This window comes from Tarenaya hassleriana, unplaced genomic scaffold, assembly GCF_000463585.1.
Source record: "Tarenaya hassleriana unplaced genomic scaffold, ASM46358v1 Cleome33, whole genome shotgun sequence".
Taxonomy (NCBI): domain Eukaryota; kingdom Viridiplantae; phylum Streptophyta; class Magnoliopsida; order Brassicales; family Cleomaceae; genus Tarenaya; species Tarenaya hassleriana.
In genome coordinates, this window is record NW_010966459.1 from 715,041 (window position 1) to 725,963 (window position 10,923).

Genomic DNA, 10,923 nt, shown 5'->3' on the forward strand with positions numbered 1-10,923 from the left:
TCCGGCGGCTCCGGAAGCCGCCGGAAGTGGGTATATTCCGCCGGAGATTCTCACTTCTCAGATTCTTCCGACGTTGAAGGAATCCCCGAAGTATGGAGGCGTTATGCTCTGGTCCAAATTCTGGGATGATAGAAATGGTTATAGTGTATCTATAGTTGCGAGTGTGTAAAGAACGTTTTCAACATCAGTTGTATATGTATGTACGTGTTATATCATATGCGCGCGTCGGTGTGTTTGTGTGTGTATATTATATTTCCCTCGACATGGAAATATGGACCGGTTATTGCTATTATCATTTTTCATGCATGATTATTGCTAGGGCAACAAACAATCTTGGTGTGTTCTTAACCGGAATCGGAAACATGCGAAACGCGTGCAACAAAAATATGAAAGGGAAAAAAAATCATATGCACGCAAAACGCAGCGTTTCATGATCATAATGATAATGGGCTTTGGGCCTTGATTAAAAGAACAACCAATCATAATAAGCCACGTCATCATTCCTTTCTTTTACCCAGCTTCGACTCTGAGAGAGAGAATTAAACGTCGCTCTCCTCAAAACTCTAAATCTGCAAACCGAAGCTCTCAAAGAAACCTTAATCTTCTTGTGAACCCTAAAACGATTTGCTCTTCGCTCAAGCTTGCTTTATCTCTTCTCTAAGCCTCTCTCTCTTACAACGCCATTGGTTAGTGCCGTTCCAGTAATCGACGACCGAATATTTCCCGAGATTTTGCATTTCTTCTCTCGGTTTGATTTTCTTGGATTTCGAGGTCGGTTTCGCCTTCAGTGCTCAGTTTTCCTCTTTTGTTTGCTCCTTGGATTTGTTTGGTTGCTTCATTAACCCAAAATCTATGGTATTCGCTCTCTTTCGGCCGAATGTCGGGTTTAGGGGTTATTTAGGGGTTCGGATTCTGAAACAGGGTTCCAATATTTTTATCTAAACCCTAATAGGACAGGCGAAACCCAAGGGTATGGGATCAAAAGCGCCGGAGGCCGGCCTTAGGGGTTATTTAGGCCCTCCCTCCTTTTGTTGCCTGGTATTCATATGATTTTCCCTGGATTTTGATTTCCTGATAAGGCCCGAGTGAATGTTATGTACATTTAAACCCAACAGAGAATGAAGGTTTCTCCGATGATTAGCGTAATCTCATTCGGTGTCGATTTCGTTCTCTCTATGCGTGAACCGATTTTTTTTTTCCTTTGGAACATGGTTTTATGTTGATGTTGTGTAATGGATTCAGGGTTCTTGTGTTCTAAAAGAGAGATTATATACATAGTTGGAGAAGGAATTTGTTTGGTTTGTCCTTTGATCTTCTTCACATCTGTTTTCACATAGGGAAAAAATTCAATATTGCTGAGATTTCTGGGACTGAGACCATTGTTAAGAATACATGTAAACAAATCGGGTCAGTGAAATAAGGATCCATTTGGTTTTGCAGTTAGGTATAATACTGTTTTGTTCCACTTTTGATTTCCTGGGAAATTATGTTTGTATATTCTCTCATGATGTGCAATTTCCTTGCGTACCAAGAAACTGAATATCATAATAGGAAAACGGAAAAACAAAAACACACAATCTTCTGCACTACTTTTGTCACATTCCATAAATTGGAAAATGAAACAGGGAACAATGGGATGGAGGCACTAATTGATCTTTACCCTTGTCTCTTCTTATTGCAAGGACAAAGAACAGTTCAATCTTAGGATAAGATATAACCAGGATGCTAGATCAGGGCACTGGGATTCGGAGTAACATAAGCAAGCAGTTCTTGGTCGTGTTCAAACTCAAGCATGTCTTGCTCAGGTAATGTCACCCATGCCTCGATCCCTTCCCCGTCCTTTGCATCCATTATTATGACCTGCACGCCCACCATACGGCCTGCTGCCACCCATACCGGGTTTCCCCATCCGAAATCGACCTCATATAGCGGAAATCTGCACCAACTAGTCACTGCATACTTGTCCATTTCAGGACTTAGCTCACACAATGAATTCAACATCACACCAATGACCATCTCACCGAGCTCAGCGATAGTCCTATTCTCTTGGGGATTCTCCTTGAATATCTCAGCGAGGTCGTCCTTACTTTTCCTTAATTTGGTAACCGTCTCTTCGATTTTCATCTCTCTTTCTGAACCGACTTTTAGGAATGGCAGAAAGAAGAGATTTCCGATTGCCATTCCCGGCAAGAGAGCTGGAGGAACTCTTGGTCGTAAATCCATGGTTTGTGTCATCACAAGTGGAAGGTTCGATTTCGAGGCCTTTGTGGCAGAGTTCAAAAGAAGTGATGTGGCGGCTTCAACACGAGTAGGTACCATGACGTTTTCACTTGCGGCTCTGCTTTTGAGCTCTTTGAGTTTAGTGGTACTGAAGACAAACCTCTGTGTTACAGGTTCTGTTCCGTGCTTGACAAGAGATGGAAACTCGACAGAAAGATCGGCAGGAGGGTAGAAAAACTGTGTCGTGAATACAGGATTCACTGTATCGGAACACCCTTTTGCAGCAGAAGCCCAACCTTGGACAAACATCATCAGCGAGTATGTGTCGCATATCTTATGAGAAACGCTGACCCCAATCGCCATTCCTCCTGCTTTAAAGAAACTGACATTGATGTTCAACAACGGCCATGTCCCAGGATCCATGGAATCTGATGGAATAAGTTGTTCGGGCAGAAGAGCATCTGGGTTTGTCAGAAGATCCGAGAGAAGCATATCGACCCGGGTCTGTGTAAACAGAGCTCCTTCGTCGTTGCAATCGAGAGAGACGCCTTGGATTCGACCAGCGAGTGGATAGAAGCGAGTAAGAGTCTCGGACAGAGAACTCTTGAGGATCTTGGAGACCGTCTCTTCCTCAGCGGTTTTGTCGTAGAAGAAGATGGCGGGTAAGTAAGTGGTGGGAAGGAATTGATCAAAGAGAGAAAGATGAATGGTTCGGACATGGGAGGGTGTTGTTGGAGAAGCTGGTTTGATCACTTCTCTTCCAATGCGCTCAAGCTTCATCGTCATTTTCGGGAGAACATAAGGTTTTTGTATGGTCCTTGACTCCTTCCCTTGGGTACTACGTATAAATAGCCCATAGACTCAATTTTTTTTTAAAAAAAAAAAAATGGGTGTCCAAATTTGCCAAATTTTGTTTTAAGATTGATAAAGACTCCTACCCGACCTTTTGAAATGTTGGTTTCTAAGGTGGTGGATATATATGTGTGTCCACGTGTAATTTGGGATTTTTTTCATTTTATATTTCTGTAATCTTTTTTTACGTTGTATTTTGGAAAAAATATAGTGACCAAAATCGAAGTCACGAAGATTTTTCATAGGAGAATAGGTATCATGTGAACAGGAACCGATGTAAGGGGTATTAGTTTGAAGTCATATATTCATACAAATACTAAACCCTAATGCATGTGGTGACATCATGCAGGAAATTTACCATCTTTACAAGTTCGGTACATCATTGACATTACACATGGATGATACAGTAGGAGAAATAAATCTGATCCCCCCAAACCCTAAATCTTGGCACCGCCTAAACCCATAATCCATTTCATTAATCTTTTTTTTTTATAAAAAAAAACAGTTTTTCTTTCTATATTTCATTGGAATTTCTACATCTGAAATCGCCCATGTAAATCCCTTTAGCTCTTATACCGTACGTGGGGATATTCTTTTGTTTATATAGCAAAGGTCTTTGATTATATATTGCCTTCCTTAACTTGGTAACCATCTGTAAATTTTTTTTTTTTTTTTTTTTTTTTGTAACTGAGTATCTTGTATCAAGATCAAAACTAATTTCGGTGGCGAGATTAATTTTGTGGTTTGGAATAAACGTCACCTCCCCAAAACTTGAGGTTCATTTTTGTTCCATCAATCCTCAATACGTGCTCTTTCTACAAAATCGGGTTAAAATAAGCAAAGTTAGCTGAGCTTCTACGCCATCTAAGCTCAAACTAAGCTCTCAATATATCAGCAGGAGTCTCGTTGGTTTCGGATCATTAATGGGCTTTTAAGGTTTCGTAACTAAACTGATAAACAAGTTACATTTTGCATTGTTCTGTCTTTCTCCATCATCTCGGTCGGTTATTTATTACAGTAATGGACAATGTACGGATCGATGCACGTGTCTGTTTTCCTAGCCTCGATGCATGGATTCTTTGCCACTCATCGAAGGGAAGGGCCGAGTGTGTACGATAACAATTTTTGGTGAAATGTCAATTTCCATATCACGTTTTCTGTCGGCAATACATATATATGTATGTATGAAGATATAATCATTTTATCTCGATGATGTTTTTATAAGTTCGAGGTTACGCCTCATATCATATGACGCCGACGTTGGCTGCATTTCATGGCTCGTTTTGTTGTGGCGAGCTTGACAAATAAATATATTTATATTTATATAATCATTTTATCTCGTTTTGTTGGGTGGTTGTAAAAGTTAACTACAATTGCTATATATTTATAAAACTAAACAGAATATGACTCTAATATAATATGTTACACTTACGAAAGAAATGGACAAATTAGTTACGTCGAATTCATAAATGTTTATAATAAAGTCAACGAGATTATATATTTTTTTATACATTATTTCTTGTGTATAAAACTGAAGATTTTGTTGGGTTGGAAGCGTATATATTTGGTTGAATTAAACATGGCCAAAATAATGGATTCTTAAATATTACTACATGCCAATTTACTTCCGTCGCCATTGATGGCGTGATCTGGCAGGGGTACACACGTAGATTTTGGGCCTGAATATCTCATACACATCGAAGACATGGGCTCTGTGATATCTTAATGGGCCTGATAAAGCCCAATATTTTGTAAATATCTTGCAAATAAAGAAACAAATTGGGTCGCCATCTCTAAATTTTTTTAAAAAAACGAACTTGAATAGAATAAAAATTGGAAAAATAAAAACATTATTGGAATAAAATAAGTATTTTTTTTACCAATAAAAACCGAAATCGAAACAAATCAAACCAGAATTTGATATAACAGGCGATTGTAAACCCGAAATCAAACGGTGCCGAAAGATGAATGAGATGGTGTCGTTGCGGCGGCAGAGGAGTGAGTCCGGTCATAGCAACGGCATGTGGTACGTTTCGGCCGAGGGATGTCTCCTTTCATAACTCTGGTCTTGATGAAATCGAGGGTTTTGTTTTGTTGTCTCTACTCGTGCCGATTGGAAATTTTTTTCAATTGTTTAGTGACAATTCTTGCTAATTTCCCCATTCCAACGACGTTTCACCAAATGGGTATGGCGCAAAATTCGATTTTCTTTTTTACATTTCTTGGATGAATTCATTGTAATATCCAGGGACAGAGTGATCACATTCCAGCAATTGAAAATGTACCGGATTACATTTAGGGTTTTTGTTGTCTCGCCTGGTGCCCATTGGGAATTTGTTTTCATTCGTTTATAAAACAGTTCTGTTGCGAATGATGAACCCAAAAGATGGAGTGAAGAGTTCAATATGTTCAATTCTGGAGTGGGAGAAAGGCATTTACATTTCCTGCCGTAGTGTTCTTTTCTCGTTTTCTTTCATTTTTCTGTTCATGTGAAAACAAAATCGTCATATAAGATTTGGTTTGCTGAGAGATATGCAGATGCTTGAAGGTAAGGCGACCTTCAAGCTATGGAAATTACGGTCAAAGAGCAGGAAAAAATTCCTCAAGGGTCGAAGAATCAAATTCAATCCTTGATGTTGAGAGGTTCGCTCCATTTTCTCTTGTTCATCTTTATTTGCTCAAAAGAACTTGTCCATCTGTGGAGTAACTCTTTATCTGATGTTTTAAAGGTATTTGACTCTGAATTCGAGCCTTTCAGGTTCTAGAGTTCGGAACCCATCGTTGGATCCGTACCGTTCAGATATATCCAGTTGGTGAGGGCGAGAAGCCGAGCTACCGAAGGTGAGGTCAAATGTGATATCGAGATTCCAGAAGAGGGTGAGATAAGGAGCATTGTGTGGGAAAACCAGAGGTGAGAGAACAGAAAAGGGTGAGGCGAGACGAGCAAAGATCGAGAGAGAGAAAGGTGAATGGCGAAGAGATCTACCCAAGGAACATATATAGGAGAGTAAGGCGACATGAGGTGCGAGCGGGGAGAGGACGAGAGAGAATCTTACACAAATTGTTCTTGTACGCGCCTTGGAGTGCCCGGCAAGGAGGAAAGTCAAACGTACAATTTGTCAACCAAACCAGACAAATAAAGTCAAACACATTAGCTAACTAACTAACTAACTAACAGGCTTGTATAAATGCGTTGTCAACTCCTGCCGCTGGAAGAATCTTACGCACATTGTGGAGAGATCTGTTCTCAAACGGTTGAAAGATCTAAAAGAATATGGGAGATTGGTCTGAACTGCCTCAAGAGCTGCTCCATCTGATCGCTCAACGCATCGACAACTGCTTCGATCTCATCCACTTCCGCTCCGTCTGTTCCACGTGGAGATCTCATACTCCTCCCAGGATTCGCGACGTGTCCCTCCTCCAATGCCCTCTTCCTCCGGACGAGGGCGGCTTCGGAGATGACTGTCACATGTCCAAGCGACGTGTTTACCTTCTCAAGTGGCCTTCAGGAGACCGTCATCGATATTGGTAACCCTAGTTTTCATTTAGGGTTTCAATAATGTAGAATCTTAATATATTGTTTTCTGTTCTTTATTTGATTCTTGATGAACAAAAGATGGTCATTTCCTTTGGTTTATTCAATGGTTCTGATGAGAAGATTGGTTATGACAGTTTGTTAAAGCTACGAGAGGAGGAGAATGGAGAACTGGTTCCGCAAAACTTGTTCGAGATGAGATGCTCAAACGAATACAAGATGGAGTATCCTCGGGTATCGTTTGACTTGCTCAACTGTCAGGTAACTGAACTAGAGTGCGAACACATGGCTTGTTACACCGAATGGTTCGAACCATTTGAATGCCAGTTCAAAGCGGAAGAGAAGGTCGGTTTCATAAGGTTGGGCGGAGGGAATGAAGATTTTGCGGTTTTTGGGAGGCTATCTTTCAAGAGGCTCGCCATGTTTAGATCAGTGGATAAGTGTTGGACCATTCTTGATCCCGCTCAAAGAGATTATGAAGAAACTGCGTTATTCAACGGAAAGTTCTACACAGTCGATTTCTCAGGCAAGACTACAGTGGTAAAAAAGCCTTATCAAGAAGTGAGTTTCTTTAAGATGTCAAGGCCTCTCGGCAAGGCAAAGACAATGAAGCGTAGGGTAAGGAGACTTAGTTTACCTGTGTTTCTTCCGTAGCCTAAGCTTTGATCTTTTTTCTAATTTCCCTGTCTTGAAACAGCTTATACGGTCGGGAAATGAACTCTTACTCGTGGAACTGTGGATGGAGAGTCTCAATTATCGCGAGTGGGGAAAACCTGAACGTCGAAAGAAGATAAGGGTTAAGATTTGCAAGTTAGACGAGGAGAAAGAAGAATGGGATGAAGTAGAAGATCTGGGAGATCGTGTCTTGTTCTTGGCTTATCCGAGTTCATTCTCTTGCTTGGCTAGTGATATTCCGGTGATCAAGGGCAACTCCGTCTTCTTCATGGAGTTCTGGGGCGAGAGCCGTGATTCACACGATTGTATCTTGGTGTTCGAATTAGCGGAACAAAGCGTTAGATCGGTAAAAGATATTCCGGCATATGTTGAGCTGTTCCAATCGCCGGCAGGTTGGGTAATCTCAAACCAGTGGTCGGATTAAGGTACTCACTTTTCAATGTACTGGTGTGGTGTTTGAAAGAAAAGGACAGTTATCTTTCAGATCCTTATGTCTGAGTCTTGTTCTTGTTGGTCCAACTGTATCTGATTCTATCTGTTTATAGATCGATTGATTCCTGGGTTTCTTGGGTCTCAAGGAAATCCCAACATCGCATAGGCTTTTAGGGTTTGTGTAGAAGACATGGGCTCTAACTGTTAATGGGCCTGAAGAAAAATTTTCAGCCTTATCAATAAAATAATCCAAGTCTCAATCTTTTATCCCGTAAATATTTGATAGGAATATTCGTTGTTTGCATGTTCTTTGCCTTTATGGCAAAATCTCAGCCGTCCGATTCTTTGATCCCCCAAGATGGAAAATTGTTTTTGTAATTTTTATTGAATACCCTGAATTGTGTTATCTCTGTGAAAGAAAAATATCCATTTCATATAAAGGTAAAAAGGATATGATACTGATACAATGAAAATGTAACATTTTAGTTGGCAAACGCAAGCATACATGTCTATTCTTTTCCCCTTTTTATCTTTTTTTTTTTTGTTTTTTTTGTAATGCAGCAATAGTAAATTGTTTTTCATTTAACTAAATAACTTTTATCTAAACAAAAACAAACAACGCATCATTATTGCCCACATGATGATGTGGCGCGACCTGATTGGATGAAAAAAACAGCAGAAGTCCTTCAACATGCACCGCACGCGACAAATCACCGGCCTAGTAGTCGTCGTCATCGCCGCCGTCGAAATCATCTCCTGCGGCGAGATCATCCTCCACCTTCTCCGCCGCCTCCTCCGCTATATGATCCTCCAACGCATCCACTCCCTCCACCAACGCAATACCTCCCAAAGCTCCGGCCACCGCACCCACCGCCAATCCCGTCCCCATCCCGCCAAATCTGCTCCCCTTCCTCTCCGTCTCCGCCGCGTACCCATAACCCGGTTGCTGTCCGTATGATGGCGCTGGCGCTGGAGCAGCCGCGTTGTACGGATACCCGCTCGGAGGAGCGGCGTACTGCGGTGGCGCGTAGGGCGCACCGTAAGCCGGAGGCGCGTGGGGCGCACCGTAACCGTACGACGGCGCCTGATACGATCCCGGAGATGGGTATCGAGGTTCACGGACGGTGACGGTGACTTCGAGCTTGCCGTGGGGACGACCGGAGGGGCGTTTGAGCTTTAGGGATTTGACGGTCGGAACCCCGACGCCGGATTCTTCGAGGACGTCGCGGAGGCTAAGACGGGCAGATCCGATGAGGGGCTTAGTGTCTTCCTCCCGGCCGGCGTGGACGATATCGATGCAGAGGACGTTGTCATCGTCGTCGACAGGCTTCTCCGGCGGGAGAGGAATGGCAAGTGTCTCGTTCCAGTGGGGACTCGTGTCGCCTTCCTCGTCGACCCTCGTCGAGCACTTGTACCTCGGGTCGACCCAAACGACGGCGTATGGCTTGTTCGGACCGTGACGCCAGTTCACGTTCTTGATGTCCTTCGCCGACGAGATCGCCACTTCGACTTCCTTGCGCGACGACATTTCTGCAAGAGGGGCAAATTGGGAATTTCTATGCGATTTTTTTTTTTAATGCTTTGGGGAGTAATGGAAAGTTGTGGAGGCTTCGTAGGGGTATTTATACCGTTGAGCGGATCAAGAACAATTCGACGGTTGCTGTGGCTAATGTTCTTTGTTGATTTACCATTTTACCCTCAGGGATTGGGTATTTGGTATGCGGTCTCATGCTGGTATTTACGGTAATTCGTCATAGTGATGGGCCTCCCCTGGACGCATTCATGAAACTTCTGATTTATTTTGGCAGGCGTAGTCCGTAATTCATAAGAAATAACATAATATTTTATATCAAATCTACTCCTATCTGGAAAAAAAATACTCAACCTGCAAACTTATTTCATATTAGAATAGAAGAAAAATTGATAGAACTAAATCATAGAATTGATTAAATAATCCAAAAAAGGAAAAGAATCGTCCTTTAAGTCCAACAAATCCGATGCTCATCTGCGGAAGATACGTTACAGGGAAGGTCGGACCGTAACACAGTCAGAGACACGGAGACAACGCGTACTTTTTTGCCTTTTGTCTCAGCCACAACACCTAGATTTCTCGAACAAGGAAAAAAAAAGGAAAGATTGAAACTTTAAGCAACTCATCAAAGAATCATTGCTTCCTTCCTCTTCCTTTCTTTACGGGTTGTGTCTCGATCTGTTCTTTCCCAGTAACTTCAGATAGATCAACTGCACGGGTTCCAAGCAAAAATGCAGACGAAAGATGGATCAAACACGATGTTAAAATCCGCGGCAAAAGAAAACGAAGATCAGGGAGAAAAAAACACAAGTTTTGAATACCATCTGGTCCTCTGGCCATCAAAGTGAAGAATATGTTATTCAGCTTCTCCATCTTCTTCGCATCTTGTGCTTGGTCCGTCTTGAATTTGAGACACTGCCCAAGAATGGTTAACTAAATCCTATTATCATATGCCTCTCATAAAGATCACACATACAGAGAAAAATATCGTTTCAAAGGCGCATGAAACAGGAAGACGCTCAAACAGGCAGAGGATTTACGATATGCTGACTCCTAGAAAGAATACCGTTAACATGAACAGCTTTTCAAGCTTAGATTGTTGTACATCTTGAAGAGCAATTGTTCCGAATAAACATCCACAAAGAAAAACAGGGGTCAAAGTGAAAAAAACCCTGAATTCCTCTCACTAGCCAACATTTTACACCGACCAATCGAGTCATCGACAATGCCACGGTAAACACCCAACTTTCGATGTCCACAAGAACAGTGCAGTCAAAAGAAGAAACTCAAACCTTCTGTCTTACAAGTGGTATCAAAGGTGCTTCTTACGGTATCTCCGCTCATTCTCAGGCAAACACAAGTTCAAAACAATGAAGACATTTCTCGGTAATATGAGGAGAACAGTTGTAAAAAGATTAACTAGTAATACTGAAGCCTGAAGATGATTTTCACATTAGTGTTTCCAATTCATAGATAGAGGGTCAAGTCTAATAATCATCATGAACCCAAAAGATGAGATCCTCCAATTCAGCATTCTTCATCCTTGTGGAACTTCCACGATTCATAAGCAGATATCAAGTTTCATACCCATGCAATGGATCCACATCATTTGTCTATTATAATTATGAAAATCCCAGGGAAAAAAAGGTTAGAATCCACAAGTAGTGTGAGGAAAGAG

General features: G+C 41.7%; 5 protein-coding genes and 1 long non-coding RNA gene across 7 annotated transcripts in view; 3 read left to right on the forward strand and 3 right to left on the reverse strand.

The window, feature by feature from the left end:
- The window catches only part of LOC104821378 (acidic endochitinase), a 1,668-nt gene extending 1,376 nt beyond the window's left edge, over window positions 1-292 (forward strand). The window contains exon 4 of the mRNA XM_010552234.2: window positions 1-292. Coding sequence (XP_010550536.1) covers window positions 1-169 — 169 coding nt within the window. The 3' untranslated portion in view covers window positions 170-292.
- A 263-nt stretch (window positions 293-555) lies between these two features.
- Window positions 556-2,115, forward strand: LOC104821380. 2 transcript variants are annotated; one of them, XR_773070.1, is made up of 2 exons: window positions 556-686; window positions 1,683-2,115. It is a non-coding gene; the product is annotated as an uncharacterized LOC104821380 (long non-coding RNA). The 2 variants fall into 2 exon arrangements; XR_773069.1 differs by having other exon boundaries at window positions 683-771.
- Window positions 1,506-3,027, reverse strand: LOC104821379 (BAHD acyltransferase At5g47980). Its single transcript, XM_010552236.1, has 2 exons — window positions 2,022-3,027; window positions 1,506-1,952 (listed from the first exon to the last, which is right to left on the reverse strand). Exons 1-2 carry the CDS (start codon window positions 3,004-3,006, stop codon window positions 1,726-1,728), a joined length of 1,212 nt encoding a protein of 403 aa, XP_010550538.1. The 5' UTR covers window positions 3,007-3,027; the 3' UTR covers window positions 1,506-1,725.
- A 1,954-nt stretch (window positions 3,028-4,981) lies between these two features.
- Window positions 4,982-7,974, forward strand: LOC104821381 (putative F-box/kelch-repeat protein At5g24040). Its single transcript, XM_010552238.2, has 5 exons — window positions 4,982-5,098; window positions 5,611-5,715; window positions 5,831-6,600; window positions 6,745-7,225; window positions 7,305-7,974. Exons 3-5 carry the CDS (start codon window positions 6,347-6,349, stop codon window positions 7,704-7,706), a joined length of 1,137 nt encoding a protein of 378 aa, XP_010550540.1. The 5' UTR covers window positions 4,982-5,098; window positions 5,611-5,715; window positions 5,831-6,346; the 3' UTR covers window positions 7,707-7,974.
- A 152-nt stretch (window positions 7,975-8,126) lies between these two features.
- LOC104821382 (protein SRC2 homolog) lies at window positions 8,127-9,319 on the reverse strand. Its single transcript, XM_010552239.2, has one exon. The coding sequence runs from the start codon at window positions 9,240-9,242 to the stop codon at window positions 8,433-8,435; it is 810 nt and encodes a 269-aa protein (XP_010550541.1). The 5' UTR covers window positions 9,243-9,319; the 3' UTR covers window positions 8,127-8,432.
- Window positions 9,320-9,638: 319 nt separating this feature from the next.
- LOC104821383 (signal recognition particle 9 kDa protein) overlaps window positions 9,639-10,923 on the reverse strand; it is a 1,993-nt gene continuing 708 nt past the window's right edge. The window contains exons 3-4 of the mRNA XM_010552240.2: window positions 10,067-10,160; window positions 9,639-9,955 (exon numbers count right to left, since the gene is read on the reverse strand). Of these exons, the coding sequence (XP_010550542.1) occupies window positions 9,879-9,955; window positions 10,067-10,160 (171 nt within the window). The 3' untranslated portion in view covers window positions 9,639-9,878. The remainder of the gene's footprint in view (window positions 9,956-10,066; window positions 10,161-10,923) is intronic.